The sequence below is a fragment of the Sceloporus occidentalis genome, unplaced genomic scaffold (genome assembly GCF_023333645.1).
Source record: "Sceloporus occidentalis isolate IW3139 unplaced genomic scaffold, rSceOcc1.0.p SCAF_2, whole genome shotgun sequence".
NCBI classification, from domain to species: Eukaryota; Metazoa; Chordata; class Lepidosauria; order Squamata; family Phrynosomatidae; genus Sceloporus; species Sceloporus occidentalis.
In genome coordinates this window covers 245,107,440-245,124,753 of record NW_028316982.1, presented here as the reverse complement: position 1 = coordinate 245,124,753, position 17,314 = coordinate 245,107,440, and the positions used below count along the sequence as shown (strand labels likewise).

Sequence of the window (17,314 nt, the reverse complement as noted above, 5' to 3'; positions counted from 1 at the left end):
AACAGGCATTGTGTGAGATAGGCACAAAAACAGGCCCACAAAGGGCAGAAAATCTGTTGATGTACCCAACTGTAATTCCACCATTGCTATAAGTCCACCATAAGTCAGTTGACTTGATAATAAAGGCCACCTTACACATATGTATGCATTTTTTTGAGGGGTGGGTTGTTACAGAGGTAGATATTCTCTTCCAACCCCCCCTTCAATGACCAAATTCCCCCCCCCCAGCTCAAAGTTCTGCTGTGATAGCCCTCCTGGTGGCGAGCTCAGGAGGTCAGACACATCAGGTTATACCCCATAGCCAGATGCAGGCCAGTGACATCTTCCAGCAGACCTTATCAGCATATATCTTCTGGCTGTTTCTGGCTATGAAACAAAGCTAGATGTTTTTCCTATCTCCTATGTTCCCCACTAGCCATGGAATGACCAAGGGGACCCATGAGTCCTGTGGGTGTTGAGCCAGGAGTCATTGCCAGTTTCTTCCTGTGGAATTGTTATGCTACATTAGGCAATGTGCGGTCTCAGTCACAATATGCTGAATGTCTAGTCCTTGGACATACTTTATTGTTACTGCCCCCAAGCAGAAGAGAGAGCTGTTCATGGAAAACAATTAAGAATTCAAGGATTTTAACACAGCTGTGATTAGGCAGCAGCAGGTCACGCTTAATCAAAAGGGAGCAGCCAGACAGGAATTGGTCTTTAGTAAGTGAATGATATGTTGATATATGGATTTGAATGTGCTGTATTGATTTTAAGATGTATTTTATATATGGAAATTGGTGTTCCATTTTTATTGTTGTAAGCCCGCCTCGATCCATAGGGAGAGGCAGGAAATAAAAACTTCTATTATTATTGTGAGCCTACATGCTCCCTTTCCAGACAATACGATGAATACCCTAAACATGTCTTAATCTTGTTTGAGCATTGGACAAGGATTAAGGAGACCAGGGTTTGAATCCCTACTCAACCATGGTAACCCACTGAGTGATGGTAACCCCCTTCAGATGAAGGCAATGGTAAATCCCCTCTGTAGAAATCCTGTCAAAAAAACCCCAAAACTTTTTCACCATAGGATTGCCATAAGACAGAAGAACACAACAGCAAGAAATTATCTGAGACAAACAGATCCGACACAGATCTTACCAGATACAAACCTGTAAATATATGTCGGAATGTCCTAGAATTGTTTAATAAGGAGGGCCCTTATACACACTGCTGCCTCAAGTCTAACAACATTATCATGGAAAAGATTTAGACACATGGTTTCACATTATCTTGATTTGGCCAAGTTGTAACAAATGCATCATCTTGTCTGAAGGGCCTAAATGAGCAATAGCTGAAGAGGAGCTACTGTTTGGACAAGATGCCAAAATCAAGCTTGTCCAAGACATGTTTGCTTTAGATCCAATTCCTTGCCCAGACGCCACTTAGCAATTCCCAACTCCAGGCCATTTACAGTAATCTGTCTGAATTTACCAGCACAATGTATCCGGAAGCAGCTCAGCATGTCAATATCTGAATCATGAACAACCATACACAAATTCTTTCTACTTTGATATTATTCACAAGGGAAACTTGTGGGAGCACTGCTGTGACGTCCAGAGAGGCCGTGGGGGACACTTGCAGGAAGATATAATTTGTAGCACTCATGTTTTGCAGATGTCATGTTTTGTGTTATTAAGGACTCTGTAGAATTTCTCTGTAGGTGTCTTTTTCTGGCTAATCTCCCTTTTGTTTCTTTCACTCTCTTTCATCAAGAATTGAAATTCCCATTTCTAAATGGTTTTTGAGTTTGTGTTTGCTGCTATTTTGTCTTCTACCTCATCCTAAGACTTTATTCTTTTTACCACCCCCACATCTATCACTTAACCTTGGCTTTTCAGAGTTTGAGTCACTGTTCTTTTTCATACCAATCCAGCTTATTCAGATGATTCGAAATGCTGCAAAAAGAAGCTAAGAACAGAATACAAATGTATGCCTTTACAAACAGATAAAGAGATCAAATTTGGGAGTTTTGATCAGGCTGAAAAATATTTGCAAGATAGAACAGCTTTTGTCTGGAAGTATCAAGAATTCAAGATCTAATCTTTAGGTGATCACAACTTATTTCTTACCTATATTATTACTATATTTGCTAAACCTGGGTAGTCCAAATTAACTGAACCAAAAAAAGCCACAAACATCATAACCCTTCGCTGCAGCCCCTTATGACAGTGTGATACAATATTGTTGGCTTGAGGCAGAAATGTTAGAGTAACACATGTATCCTGTGCTCCTGCTTTATTAGGTAGGTCTTTTTGTTCTGTTCAGAAGGTTAGAGTTTGTGCAACCAAATTATCTTTGTTACAGTGTGAGATCAATGACAGTTTTTTAAATCTGAAATTCAAAAATAAAGTGACAAAGGCTTGATTCCTATTGCCAAGCCCTATTATTGTAATCCCACCAAATCAATAGAATTTGGATGAGTGCTGCCTTGCCAAATTCCCACCAATTCAATAGTTGGGGCACTGATTCTAGTTGGGACAAAAAACAAGATTTAGATCTATGTGTGTGATGTGGGGGGGGGTAATTGCTTAGAAATATAAATAATAGGATCATGGGGTTGGATGAGATCCCTACTCCCAATCCCTTGCCATGCACGAATACATAGCTAAAAGCACTCCTGAGAGATGGCCCTTGGTATCCACTGAGGTTTGGTTCCAGGACCCATCATGGATAGAAAAAACAGTGGATGCTCAAGTCCCATAATATGCAATGGCACAGTAAAATGGTGTCCCTTATATAAAATGGCAAAATAAAAGTTTGCTTCATGGGTTGGAAAATGTGAATATTTTCAAACGGTGGTTAGTTTAATCCATGGATATCAAGGGCCAACTGTACTAGCATAATTTCTATATCTAGACTGAAACTGAATTCACACTGGAACTGAACAATCTGGAATGCTACATAGTAATTTGCTTTTCTGTACACATGCACATTAATTGTTTTGCTTTTCAAAGCCATACACTGATAACTTCCATCTGTCTTACATATGAGTTTCCTACAAATTTCAACAAAGCAGCTATGAAACATATCTCTCTGGAGAACCTTGAGTGGAACTCATTACTTTTAGTGTGTCTGGATTTTAGTTTATCTCTTTTCACAGGGGAGGAAATGTGATTCACAATGTTATCATTCCTTCAGCTTAAGTAGTCGGTTAGTAGTGTCTTGCAATATTTCTGTAACGTAGGTTTATTACAGTGCTAAAGCAGTATTCCTCATTTTGTCACTTATTCCACAATATCACTGAGATGTTAAAAGTTTAATGACATTACTTATGAATATGCTGGAAAGCTCATGAGATACGCTGAATACATATCATGCTGTGACTAGAAATAAAGCAATATGGAAATAAAAAACAGGTTCTGCTACAGAGTGGTTTGGATATTTCTTTTAGTGGAACAACATGGGTGTGACTTGACTGAACTTTCTTACTGAGACTGGTTAGTTTTATATTTTGTGGGTCTGTAGGGGAAAGGATCTGCTTTGTTTTGAGTGTCAGTGGCAACAAGTAAATGCCAAGGATGCAAAAGATGAAAGAAAAAACAGTTCTAAATCTTATATAATATTTGAAATGGTCTGGAGACTTATTCAATAAAGATGTATCTAATATCTACTTATATAAATTTATCCTATTTGCCTCTCTTGAACCTATATGTAAATAGAACACCCTTGTCCAGTAAAGTCTGCATTTACGAGATCTTTCAGTGCAGTCTCCAACTCAAAATCTTCACACAACAACATATATATTAGGTGAAATTATGCAGACAACTGCATTATAGTGGGGGAAATGACTTGCAAAAAGTGCACTGAGAAAATTGGATACAAAAAGGTCTATAGTGGGAGAAATGTACACAATATGTTCAAATTATTGTACAGGATTTTTGTGGGGGAGGAATAAATTTGGAGATAGATATGGAAATGGGCTGAAAAGAATGGCTAGGAAAGTAAGAAACTGGGGAATAGGAATTAACACATTTGACCATCCCTAGAATAAATTGGAATAAACCAGTGACCTGCAGAACAGACTCCTATTGCAGACATAATCTGTTGCTCTTACAATGTATTGGACTGTAGCCAGGAGTGTAATTATAGGAGGGGGAGCCATTGCCCCTTCAAATAAGAATTCTGCCCTTAATGAAATTTTCCTTCAGTCCCCAAATTTTTAACATTGTTGGTGAATACCTTCAATTCGTTTCTGACTTATGGCTACCCAAAGGTGAACCTACCACTGGGTGTTCTTGGCAAGGTTTGTTCAGAGGAGGGTTACTATTGCATTCCTCTGAGACTGAGAGTGTGACTTGCCCAAGGTCACCCAGTGGGTTTCCATTGTCAAGCAGGAATTTGAACCAAAGTCTCCCAGATGCCCAGTCCAGCATTCAAAGCACAACATCATGGTGGCTTCTAGAAGTTCAGAAACTTAATTTTCAGCTGAACATTTAGAAATATCATTTAGGCATTCAAAGCAAACAGGCAGGTAAAGTTGCCAAAGCAATGTGAATTCAGCAATATGCTAGGTGTGCATAATTTTCATTGGCCCATTCCCTGCAATGCTAGAAATTTGAGAACTGAGGATTTCATTTGGGAGAATTTTTATTTAGGTAGCAATGACCTCATTTTGTGGACCCTCCCCATAGCTACACCTCTGATTGTTCATCATCACCACACCAGATGACTATCTGGAGGGAATTGTTATGGAAGGCTGGCACAGGACAACCAGAAAGGTTGGATGGAGCCCACACTCCCCCTAACCTGGTTGAAGCCCACATGAATTCACAGCACATGACCGTGTTCATTCATTTCACACAATTGATGTAAATTAAATAAATGAGCTCCTTCTGTGCACAACACACACACCCCATACACACCAAATGGGAATCTAAATGAAAGACAAATGAAAATGAAAAATCCCATTGTTTGTTCATTGCTTTTCATTAAGATTTATTGCAATGAGAAATTGTCACAGGAAGGTGAAAAGGAAGGGAAAGAGAAAGACTGACCAATGAAATTGGCAAATTGGAAAATTCTGTTCAGCTTAGATAGCAACTATGCTGGGTTTCTACACCATTTTATATTATAAAATGTCCTATCCGAAACCCTTTGGAGGCTGAGCAGAACAGCTTGGAAATGTAGGGTCCCCCCACCCCATTCAAACATTGTGCATGGCAATATGACTGTTCAGCCCCTGGAAGAGTTCTGGCAAGGCAGAGCCAGGCAAAGCATAGCAGGATTATTTATTATTTGTTTATTTATTTAATTTGTATTACATCTTTCTCCTCTAATGGGATTCAAGACAGCATGACATATAGCATCTAAAAAAACACAGCACAGCTTTAAAAGTTCTTAATACAAAAGTTAACAGACAATAAAACTAAATATAATGTTAAAAACATCATTAAAAACATCAAGCAGCATTAAAACGGAAGCCCCCCCCCCCCACTACAACCCTACCTTCCCTTAAAAGCTCTATATGCTGCAACATACTAAGAACTCAGTGATTCCTTAAATAAAAAGATACTTACCTACCCACTGAAAGATAACAGGGAAGGGGGCAACTGGACCTCCAGCAGGGAAGGGAATTCCACAACTTGGGAGCCGCCACCAAAAAGGTTGTCTCTTGCGTCCTTACCAGACGTGCCTGGGATGGTGGTGGGAGCAAGACAAAGCCTTTCCCCATAAATCTGAGAAAATGGGCAGGCTCATATTGAGAGATATGGGTTAGGCAAAGCCAGGCCTAGTAGCAGTTCCAGTAAAGTAAGGGTGGAGATCCTGCAGTCCCCCTGATATTCTTGAACAGTAACCAACAGCATTCCTCACTATTGACTATTATGGCTAGTGCTGCTAGGAACAACTTGTTGTTGTTGTTGTATGCCTTCAAGTCATTTCCAACTTATAGCGACCCTAAGGTGAGCCTATTATGGAGTTTTCTTGGTAAGATTTGTTCAAAGGAGGGTTGCCATTATCTTTCCCTGAGGCTGAGAGAGTGTGACTTGCTTAAGTGGGCTTAAGTGGGTTTCATGGCTGAGCTGGGAATTGAACCCTGGCCTCCAGAGTAGTAGTCCAACAGTCAAACCACTATGCCATCCTAGCTATCCAGTTGTAAACAATTTGCACCCCTACTGTAGGGAAGGGAAACAAGCAAAAGCAAGGCAGCCATTTAGGTACAAAACAGTACCTTGGACAGCTCCATGAGAAGCTCTTGCTTTCTTCAACCACAGGCAAACTGAGTTGTTTGTTGTTATTTGCCATAGACTTTGGCTTATAGTGACTCTGTGGATGAACATCCTGCAGATCTCTGGTCATCAAACTGTATCTACATCTATTCCCATCTCAGCATGTTCCACTGGCATGGAAACAGTATTGTTAGAATTTGAATCTTGGTACAGTACATGTTTATATGGGTCTTAGTAATTTTTAGACGTTTCCATGAAAATAAATATTTTTAAAATCAGGCTAAAGTAACATTAACTGGAATGCCAATGTTGAGGTTGTGCTTAGGTATACTGATGTGCCGACAGGCTACACACAAGGCAAAATTACTTTTCTTATTGAAAATGGAAGGTGCTCAATAGTTGATTCCCATGTGGTATGATTACACTACTATGCTGTTTTTTTTTTCTCTTTGTTTTTCTGCAGAAGAAAGATGACAGATATTACGGGGAAATCATTTTGATGATGACATCATGCAGCTGTGTCATAAAAGGTCAACCAAGAAAGTGTGGCAAGTCCACACAAAACACATCATACCGAAGCATCTCCAGATAAGCTGCACATTCAATATGCAATGTAGTTTAACTCTTAGCAAACCTGCAGAGATTGAGATTGCACACAGGAGCATGAAAAAAGCCTTAGCTGTCAGAGATTCTGGGAGCTGCAGTTCAAAAAATATATCTCTCTAATGCCCTACGTAACTCCGCCTGAAGCACGCACAGGATTGTTCGATATATATATGTGTCCCCTCTTTCTTTCCAATTATATCAGGTTCATCAAATAAATTAGAAAATAAAGTGTACAGTGCAGGTGAGAAGGGAAAATGTGTCTAACTTTTAGTTCCCTTTCCCTTTTGCCTGTGACTTCAGAGCATTCAGGTTCTCTACTGTGCTAATAAAGAATCCCACGTAACCTCAGAGACTAGCATGTTTATTATAGCCTAAAGTTTTCTGTACTATAGCTGCATGAAATATTATCCAGAATTTCAAGTAGAAATATGATTTTATTGTTGGACTAAATCAAATCCCTACCTAGCCATGGAAACCCAATGGATGGCCCTGGGCAAGTCACACTCTCTCAGCCTCAAAGGAAGGGCAAGAAAACCTAGGGTAGGGCTACCATAAATCAGATTCAAAGGCACATAAGAACAAATATGATAAACATCAGTATACCTCCTTAATAATATTCATATTAATTAATAATTTCCTTCATGGGAGGAGATTGAATTGGATGGCCCTTGAGGTCTCTTCCAACCCTGATTTTATGATTCTAATATATTATTATTATTATTATTATTATTATTATTATTATTTAGTATTAATTAGTGTTTATTAGACTGTGCACAGTCTTCTAAAAATATTAGAAACAGAATAAATGAGGAGCGGATTGTACAAAGAAATTAAGTTTAATTTAAAGAAGAATATTATTGTATATGGAATGGTCCATGGAAAATTCCAAACAAGAAATATAATATTGGGGGGGGGGGGGGGCTTTGGGGAGAAAACATGAAAGAGGAATCTTGTTGGGAGAAGAAGTTGGAAACACATGGTAATTATATAAGTGTATAGAAGATGTCAGAGAGAAAATTACTGTATATTTTTTTCTTTTACTTTCTCTGTTCTTCCTTATCTTTTGATAGAAAAGATTTTTTTTAAAAAAAACAACAACCTAGTATTGTGAAGTCGAAGGCTTTCACAGCCAGCATCCATAGTTTTTTCTATATTTCACTAGGAGCTGTGGCTGGCATCTACAGAAAATACTGGCATGGAAGAGAGTGAAATATACATACTGTTGGTTGAGAGGAAGTGATTTACATGTTGATTTGTGTATCGTTCTGTTGTTGAATGGGTCCTGAAAAACACCAAAACCAAGACCCAGCAAATGCAAATGCAAATGCAAACCACCCAGGGTGAGGGGGTTTTCTCAGCAGACAATGGATCACTAAGTAAATGGACACCCTGTAGGCCTTGCCATTCAACAACAGAACAATACACAGATCAACATGCAAACTAGTTTCTCTCAACCAACAGTATATATACCCCACTCTCGGCCACGATGCCAGCATTCTCTGAAGGATGCCAGCCACAGCTGCTGGCCAAACTCCAGGAATAAACTCTTCTAGAACACGATGTCATAGCCTGAAAAACCCACAAACAACTACAGTATTAGTATAAACAGTACTACAACTATTTAGGGATGCAGTGGCTTAGAGATTAAGATGCCAATTCTGATGATCTGAAGATCAGAAAGTTAGCAGTTCAAGGCCCAGGTGCTGCATGATGGGGTGAGCTCCTGTCACTAGTCCCAGCTTCTGCCAACCTAGCAGTTCAAAAGCATGCAAATGCAAGCAGATAGACAGGTACCACTTCTCAGAGGGAAGATAACAGCCTTCAGTGCAGTCATGCTGGCCACATGACTACTGGAGTCATCTTCGGACAATGTTGGCTCTTTGGCTTAGAAACCGAGATGAGCACCGACCCCTACAGTCGGTTACGACTAGACATTTGTGTCAAGGGACTACCTTTACCTTTTTTTAAAAAAACTATTTAATATCAACAGTATTAATAATATCAATATTAATTAATATTTAATAATAACCTTAATAGATAAGAAAGATGGGCCAAAGATCACAAAATGAATTTCAACACAGAGAGATGTAAAGTACTGCACTTAGGTAAAAAAAAAAATGAAATGCATAGATATAGGATGGGGGACCCCTGGCTTAAGGAGACTACATATGAAAGGGAGCTAAGATCTAGGAATCGTAGTAGACCACAAGTTGCATCAGTTAACAGTGTGACCCGGCAGCTAAAAAGGCCAATGTGATTCAAGGCTGCATCAATAGAAGTATAGTGTCTAGACTGAGGGTAGTAATAGTCCCACTCTATTCTACCTTGGTCAGGCCCCACCTGGAATATTGTGTCTGGTTCTGGACACCACAATTCAAAAAGGATGTTGAGAAACTGGAGCGTGTCCAAAGGAGGGCCACCAAAATGGTGAAGGGTCTGGAACCCATATCTTATGAGGAGTGAGTTAGGGAACTAGGTATGTTTAGCTTGGAGAATAATAATGATAATAATAATAAAAGGTTTTATTTATATCCTGCCTCTCCCAAAGGATTGAGACAGGCTACAACAATAAAGACTAAGAAGGTTAAGAGGTGATATCATAGCTTTGTTTAAATATTTGAAGGAATGCCATATTGAGGAGGGAGCAAGCTTGTTTTCTGCTGCTCCAGAGAACAGGACCCAGCGCAATGGATGCAAGATGCAGGAAAAGAGATTCCACCTCAACATTAGGAGGAACTTCCGGAGAGTAAGGGCTGTTTGACAGTCGAACAAACTCCCTCGGAGTGTAGTGGAGTCTCCTTCTTTGGAGGTCTTTAAGCAGAGGCTGGATGGCCATCTGTTGGGAATGCTTTGATTGCGAGTTGCTGCATGGCAGAATGGGGTTGGACTGGATGGCCCTTGGGGTCTCTTCCAATTCTTTGATTCTATGAACCCTACTACTAATAATAATCGTCAGCAGCAACATCAGTAGCATCCTCATCCAGCCTTGTGTCAGGAGAGGGGCACTGCCTTGCATCCCTCCCTGCGCACTTGCAGGCGGAGTCTTACTTTTGCCTCGCCTCTGCCTTAGGCAGCCTTTAAAAGCTCCTCGCTCGCTCCTTGGCTCTGCAGCTGAAGCAGCAGCAGAAGAAGAGACAGAAGCAGCAGCAACGCTGACTCGGGCTTCCCTGCCTTCCCTGGAAGCATTGCAAGCCCAGCGCCCTTGTCTTGCTCCTGGAAGGCTGGAGTGGGGTGTGTGGGGGGCTGTCTGTGGCTCTGGGTCTTCTTCTCTGCCCATGCGGTTGCGGATCATGTCTAACAACTACCTCCTCGCCCCGATCCAAGAGGGACCCTCCGAGGACCTGGCCAGGGAGGTGAAGCTGGCCGTCCTGGGCACCGGGAGCGTCGGGAAAAGCGGTAAGCCCCAAAGAAGGCTCCAGGGAAAGGCTGGGGCCAGGAGGGGGGCCTCTGGGAGGAGCAAGAGGGCAATACTGGCATGTGTGTTTCAGAAGATATGTGTGTTTCAGATTTTCTTTCTGCCAACATGGTTTCCTTTTGGCTTTTGGAGCATGTTTTCTTGATTGCAGTGATTCCCAAGTTTTAATAATAATAATAATAATAATATCTTTATTTATAGCCCGCTTCTCGGTTGCTAGGACAACCAAAGCGGCTTACAATTAAAATTTCACATAATGCCATCAGAAAATCCCAATCTTCCCTCCCCCTTAAAACAACAATTAAACACATTCCTAATTAAATATAATCAATTAAAATAATTAGAGAAAGGCAACGGGTTACAGAATATTTTCATGGGATAATAGACTCGATAGACTTTGGTCCTCCAAAGGCTTTGGACTTCAGAAGTCCTAGTCCCTTGGGCGAACAGGGATCCTGGAAGCTGAAGCTTGGAGGGCCATAGTTTGGGAACCGCTGGAGAGTCCCCTTCTTTGGAAAAGTTGCAAAGCTGCAGAAAGAGGACACTAATTCCAAAAAAAACCCTGCAGAAATAATCCAGTTTGAGACCACTTCAACTGTCCCTAGTTCAATATAAAGGAATTCTGGGGAAGTGTAGTTTTGGGAGGCATTGAGCCTTCTCTGATGGTGCCACAATAAACGACAGTTCCCAGGATTTCCTAGCAGTTAAAGCAGTCTCCAACTGGATTATTTCCGCAGTGTGTTTTGGACCCTAACACAATATAGTGGTTTGGCTGTTGGTCTAGGACTCTGGAGACCAGGGTTCTAATCCCTGATCAGCCACGAAATCCACTTGGGCAAGTCATACTCTCTGTGTCAATGGCAAACCCCTCTCTAAAGAAGCTTGCCAAGAAAACACCTTAAGGTCACGGTAAGGGGAAATATCTTGAAGGCACACTGCAAGGACAAGCTGCAGAAATGTCTTGTGATGCCTTCAACAGGGAACCTCGATTTCAACAGGAGCAAACCCTGACCTTTTTGCAGGAGCTGGAGGAATCCAGCTGTCCATTCAAAGAGATGGCATGGCTGCCAAGTACGAAAGGTCTCTACTGATGCAGAGTAGGTTGTCTTCAGTTCTGTCTATGGCAGAGTTTGTTAACTCCAAGCTAATTGGAGGACTCTAGTTGTAACCAGAAAAGAGTAGCTTTTCCAAGCTCTGGTCCATGCCTTGTAGATCTGTGATAAAACAATCAACAGTTGTCTCCTTCTTTGTAATTAAACTCAATACATATGTAGAACAGTGGATCTTTTCCAACTGCTTTAGTAACCCACGGACTCTGCTTCTTTTCAGCTATGATAGTACGGTACCTAACCAGGAGATTTATTGGCGATTATGAGCCCAATACAGGTAAGTTTCTGCCTTTCTTGCTTTTTAAGAATGTCCTTTTCATTTAGAGTAGTACCTATTCATGGAGGGTTTCCCATGAAAATTTATATTCCTATATCTTCCTGTACAGCTATCTTCCCCAAATACAAGAGGGACAGAGGAAAAACAGGGATTTGTAAAAAGCTCCATGTATGCAATATACCTACAGTTTACATCCCATTCCTCCACCTTCCTTAGGCTAGTTTAAATGGTTTTCCCTAATGCACCATTTTGTCCTCCCAACAACCCTGTGAGGTAGATTAGGATAAGAAAATATGATTTGCCTAGGGTCATTGTGTAGGCTTGAAGTCTCAGTTGGGGCATGAACTTGGATCTCTCAAATCCCCTTTGGCCCTTCTGTGTATACTATGTTCACATGAGAAAGGAATGGACTCTCTGTCTAATATGAGCTGCCTTTCCTCCACTAACTAGAGTGGGGCAATTTTTAATAGTCTTTCATTCTTTCACTTCCAGGGAATCTGTATTCAAGACTTGTTCACGTTGAAGGCGATCAATTTTTTTTGCAAATCCAAGACACCCCAGGATGTATTGAGGTACAGAATAACCCTATCTATCCCAGTTCTGAAAGTGTTATTGGGTGTAATGTATTCACTGAGCGATTTTAAGGCCAGAATCTTGTTGGTGACTTAGGTCCAAAACACATGACAGAAATAATCCCTTTTGAGACTGCTTTATCTGACTTGGCTCAATGCTAGGGAATTCTGGGAATAGTAGTTTTGTGAGACATTTAGCTTCCTTTGTCAGACAGCTCTGGTGCCACAATAAACTAAAATTCAAGGATTTCCATACCACTGAGCCAGGGCAATTAAAGTGGTCTCAAACTGGATTATTTCTTCAGACCTTACTCTGGCATGAACCCTGGTTATGCAGTGTAAGTATTTTGGTGGACATTGCCCAAGGAGGAATCCACTGTCTCCTTGTGCAATGCATTTGCCTGGATGTGCAGGATGGAGAGCTCTGCCTCTTACCACACATTAGCTGGGGGCTGAGTAGGCTTCAGTACCATCCAGCTCAGTTGCTGGGGTACTCATGGGAACCCTTTGTCAGCCTAGATCAGGGGTAGGCAACCTTTTTGAGCTGGGGGCCAGGTTGCTGTCCCTCAGACAACTGGGGGGCCGAAGCCGGGGGTGGAGCTTCACCCTCCGGGGGTGGAGCCGCATGCCAGGGGTGGGGCTTCCACCCTCCAGGGGCGGAGCCACATGCTGGGGGTGGAGCTTCCACCCTATGGGGCGGAGCTTCCACCGAAGCATCATCATCATCACCACCTCCACTACTATCATTGTTACAGCAGACCTTTCAGTGCACCAAAAATACACAGAAATGCACTTTGGAAAGTCACACTCCTCCTCTTTCTCCTCCTCTTTCTCCTCCTCCTGCTCTTTCTCATTGAGAGGGGATTTTGCACAAAGAACACCCAGGGCAAGTAGTAATAATAATAAATAATACTAAGAATAAAGTTACAAGCAAGGAAATTACTACAATGCAACTGAAAATAAACTGCAGCAAGCATGCACACAATTTCAACCCAGAAAAGCCACAAGGTGCTCAGAGGGGATTTTGCAGAAAGAACACCCAGGGCAAGTAGTAGTACTAATAATAATAATAATAATAATAATAATAATAAACTTACAAACAAGGAAGTTACTACAATGCAACTGAAAATAAACTGCAGCAAGCATGCACACAGTTTCAACCCAGAAAAGCCACAGGGTGCTGAGAGGGAAGTTTGCAGAAAGAACACCCAGCTAACCCCCTCCCCCAATGAACCGACCTCTTGCCTTGCTGTGGCTGCAGCTGCCGCTCTGGCTCCCTTTCTCCCTCGCTCTACACTCCTTCTGCCTCCTCCTCCTCCTTTCCCTGCTCTTAGGGAGGAGGAGGAGGAGGGCAGAGAGCGAGGTGGAGCCTGCTGCAGGCCTACTGCAGCTCCTGGAGCCCTGTTGGAGTGCTCCAGGGGCTGCACCAGGCCTCCTACATGGGCGCCGCCATTTTGTTTTTCAAAATGGCGGCCAAAATCTCGTGTGACCTTTGACATCCTGAGGTCACGCGAGACTTCGGCCGCCATTTTGAAAAACAAAATGGCGCCCGGAGCGGCGAAAAACAGGGGAAATCGGCGGCAGGACTGCTCGGGGGCCGCTTGGAAGGCCTTGGCGGGCCGGATCCGGCCCGCGGGCCGCAGGTTGCCTACCCCTGGCCTAGATCACTAGTGTGGCTATCCTGGTGGAAACATATGCTCCACCAGCAATTCAATGCGATCTTGACCTAATGTTGGGGAAACTCCCACCGAATACAGTGGGCTGTGGATCAAGCCACCTTTGCACATTGAAGTAACATGCACATTGCTTCAAAGTAACATTTTGGTCTAAATCCAGTTGCTAGACCCACTGTATCAATGGAATATACATAATTGTTGAGTTGCCCTTCAGCAATTGATTCAGTGGGTCTTCTCTGGTCCAGCAATTGAATCTGTGCCTCTGTCACATTGGATAGGCAGGAAGAAGCACAGTGAAAAGACCTAATGGTGTATAGAATAAGGTGAAAAATGGGATTTCACTTCAATGATTTGCCAATATTTGGACAAATTTAGCATGCAATGTGCAGTCTGTTCCAATGCTGTGCTGGCTAGGATTCGTGGAGCTGTAGTAAAAAAAAAAAAAGTAACTTTCCCAAGCTTTGCCTCCATTACATTCAAGTAAACATCATAGGACTGCAGTTTTAAAAATGCTGATCTCTTATGCCAGCAATTGATGCAAATTTTAGTCAAAACCATCTGGAAGTCACTAAGTTGGTAAGGTCATTTGGCGATCACCAACTTGGTCACCAAGTTGGAGTAGGTTGTCATAGGCATTTAAGTTATGATGCTTCATAATGAACAGACGTTGCTGTGCTTCAGGCAGAAAACACACTGAAAGCTTTCTGTAGCACTTTGCTGCAGCCTAATCAGGAGTAATTGTAAAGTATCTTGCTGGCTAGGGCTGAAAGTGCCCATTAAGGAAGGAATGCACTTTTCCTTTAATTATCTCTTCTGGTTTTAAGTGTAAGCATTAATAAGCACACTTGTAGCTGTCACATACAGAGAGTTGTTTGAAACACTGGCAGAAAACATGTCACATCCAATGCCACTTGCCCTTTGTAAATCTTGAACTGTTAACATAGAATAGATTGTGGAAGGTGAAACCTCTGTTCCAAAACAACAGATAAATCTCGAGGCAAAGCTGTTCTTAATAATGAGCAGCATTTCCAAATGCTGTTGTTGTAAAAGCTTTATACCTCATTTCCCAATTTATTAAATAAACATTGCACTTCTTCACAGGTTCAAGAAGACATTGCTCAGATGTTGGATTCACTGTCCCGGTGTCTGAAGTGGGCAGATGGTTTTCTCTTGGTCTATTCTATTACAGACTACCGTAGCTACCAGTCTATCCGTCCCCTTTACCAACACATCCGGAAGATCCGCCCTGATGCTAAAATCCCTGTTGTCATTGTTGGCAACAAAGGAGACCTGACTCATTCCAGACAGGTGGCCATGAATGATGGCCTCCAGTTGGCGAATGAACTGGGCAGTGTGTTTCTAGAAGTTTCCACTAGTGATAATTACCAAAGCGTATGTGATGTGTTCCAGTATCTTTGCAAAGAAGCCAGCAAAACACACAGCTGTGGCAGCGGAGAGAGAAGGAGGTCCTCTGTCATTCCCCGCCCCAAATCGCCAAATATGCAGGACCTCAAGAGACGTTTCAAACAGGCTTTATCTTACAAAATCAAATAAACCTCAGCCTGAAGTTCCTCCTGAACAGACTGTTTTATAAAATATACATTTATAAGAAAATTTTATTTTTGTACCAAAGCTCCTTGTCTGTATTTGAAAGTATGAGACTTTCTTGCAATGTTTTTGTATGAATTAACTCTCCTCCCCACAAAAATAGGATGACTTGTAACAAAATAAAACTGGGAAAGAGACAGACCCAGGTTGCCAGTTTCTATGATGGTTGTTTGCTGCATAACCTAAGAGACATGATGTAGTTGTATTTCTGCTCTGTCACGCTTCCGTAACAATCAGGAAATGCCTTAAATCCTAGCATTTCAATGTAGCTTGGATGACGGATTGGGATGTTCACATCCTTCTCAGCACACACAAAAACACGCTGAAATCCTATTGACATGGCTGGTGCTATTACTAGGCAAAGTGAGGGATTTGCCTCAGGTGGCAGAAGCTGGGGAGAGGCAGTCCCTTTACTATTCCTCCTGAGCTACCCAGCCATGTAAATGTACCTCACAACCTATTCTGTACCCGTTAAAGTAACCCGTATCCCTCGGTAGTAGAGAACCAAGTGTGTGAATACTGTATGCTGTAGTCATAGTAGTTTAGTAGCACTTTAACTATCATGGCTAAATTCTGTGGAATACTAAGATTTGTATTCTGTAAGCTGCTCTAGTTCTGTAGTTCTCTTAGTGGAGAATTAGCTCTCCAGCCTACAAATTCCAGGATTCCATGGGATGGATCTATAATTGTTAAAGTGATATTGAATTATTTTAAGTCTGTGATGGAGATAAACGCTAAGTCTCTAAGCAATGTTGAAATAAGATTAAACTCTCAGTGGAATTGTTGTGGAATGCATCTTGTACTTTGGCTCAGGCAGAAAAAATTATCTTCGTTGACCCTTCCCTATGGATTACTTTTCGATTAAACCAAAGGCTGCCTGTTCCTTCAATATATAAATATGGGGTGAGAAGTGCCACATGACCAGCTGTGTAAAAAGGTGTGAAGCTATGAGTTTATACAATGCAAAATAAAACTATTAGAAACAAACATAAAAATGTGAGTTACTTACTACTTTTTAAAATAAAATGTGTCTCAGAATTTTTGTCTTAGCATATTGAAATTGGCCCCAAGTACAGACCAGGATCTAACAAATAATGAAGATAGCCCCAAAAACCAAAAGAGAATTGAATTTCTTGATCTGCCCACCCAATGGTAATTGGTAAAAGTCTTTCAAAACTTGTTTGCAATATGTTTTTTCCCCCTGCTCCATTAAACAGAGGTTGGATGGCCTCCAGTTTGGGATGCTGTAGTAAGGGATTTCATGAAAGCACAGGACATCTAGCCTAAACTTGGAAAAATTACCTTTTTGAATTACAACTAACAGAATCACTTTGCAAGTTAGCCACAGGCCATACTGGCTGGGAGATTCTGGAAGCTGTAATTCACAAAGTAAATTTTCTGACTAGGCTAGACTAGATAGCCATTGAATCACTTTCAGACTTACAATTCTATGACTGAGAGCAATTTCTGTTAAAGAGTTCCCTTCCACCTGAAATCAATGCTGGTAGGATGGGGATTCTGGATGGAGTACTCCAATAAAAGTAACTTTTACCAACTCTGCTTGAGGCTAGGCTTAAAGGAGTTTCCTCCCAAGTAAAAATGCATACGATTGGGTTCTCACTCATCATCCTTCAATGCACATTGTCAAGGGAATACTAATCTCTATGGGATTCAGTGTCTACAGCTTGTAAAGAGCTGAGTTGTGTATACCAGATTCACTAATTGTGGAGCACACTCACAATTCTTGGGACTTGCCAGATTTATATTTTTTCAGGAAGTTTGGCCCATTATAAACGGGCACCCTAGGATGGACTCAGTCCATGCTAGGGTTAGAAAGGG

At 41.6% G+C, this 17,314-nt stretch overlaps 1 protein-coding gene across 1 annotated transcript; it reads left to right on the top strand.

The window, feature by feature from the left end:
* Positions 1-9,956: 9,956 nt before the first annotated feature.
* On the top strand, positions 9,957-16,433 carry LOC149319914 (ras-like protein family member 11A). Its single transcript, XM_089508205.1, has 4 exons — positions 9,957-10,214; positions 11,563-11,619; positions 12,112-12,191; positions 14,969-16,433. The coding sequence occupies exons 1-4, from the start codon at positions 10,094-10,096 to the stop codon at positions 15,419-15,421; spliced, it is 711 nt and encodes a 236-aa protein (XP_089364331.1). The 5' UTR covers positions 9,957-10,093; the 3' UTR covers positions 15,422-16,433.
* The last annotated feature ends 881 nt before the right edge of the window (positions 16,434-17,314 follow it).

Coding starts and splice junctions, on each gene's coding strand:
- LOC149319914 (XM_089508205.1), top strand. CDS start 10,094: ATGCGGTTGCGGATCATGTCTAACAACTACCTCCTCGCCCCGATCCAA. Junction 10,215..11,562: donor CGGGAGCGTCGGGAAAAGCG/GTAAGCCCCAAA, acceptor GCTTCTTTTCAG/CTATGATAGTACGGTACCTA. Junction 12,192..14,968: donor ACACCCCAGGATGTATTGAG/GTACAGAATAAC, acceptor ACTTCTTCACAG/GTTCAAGAAGACATTGCTCA.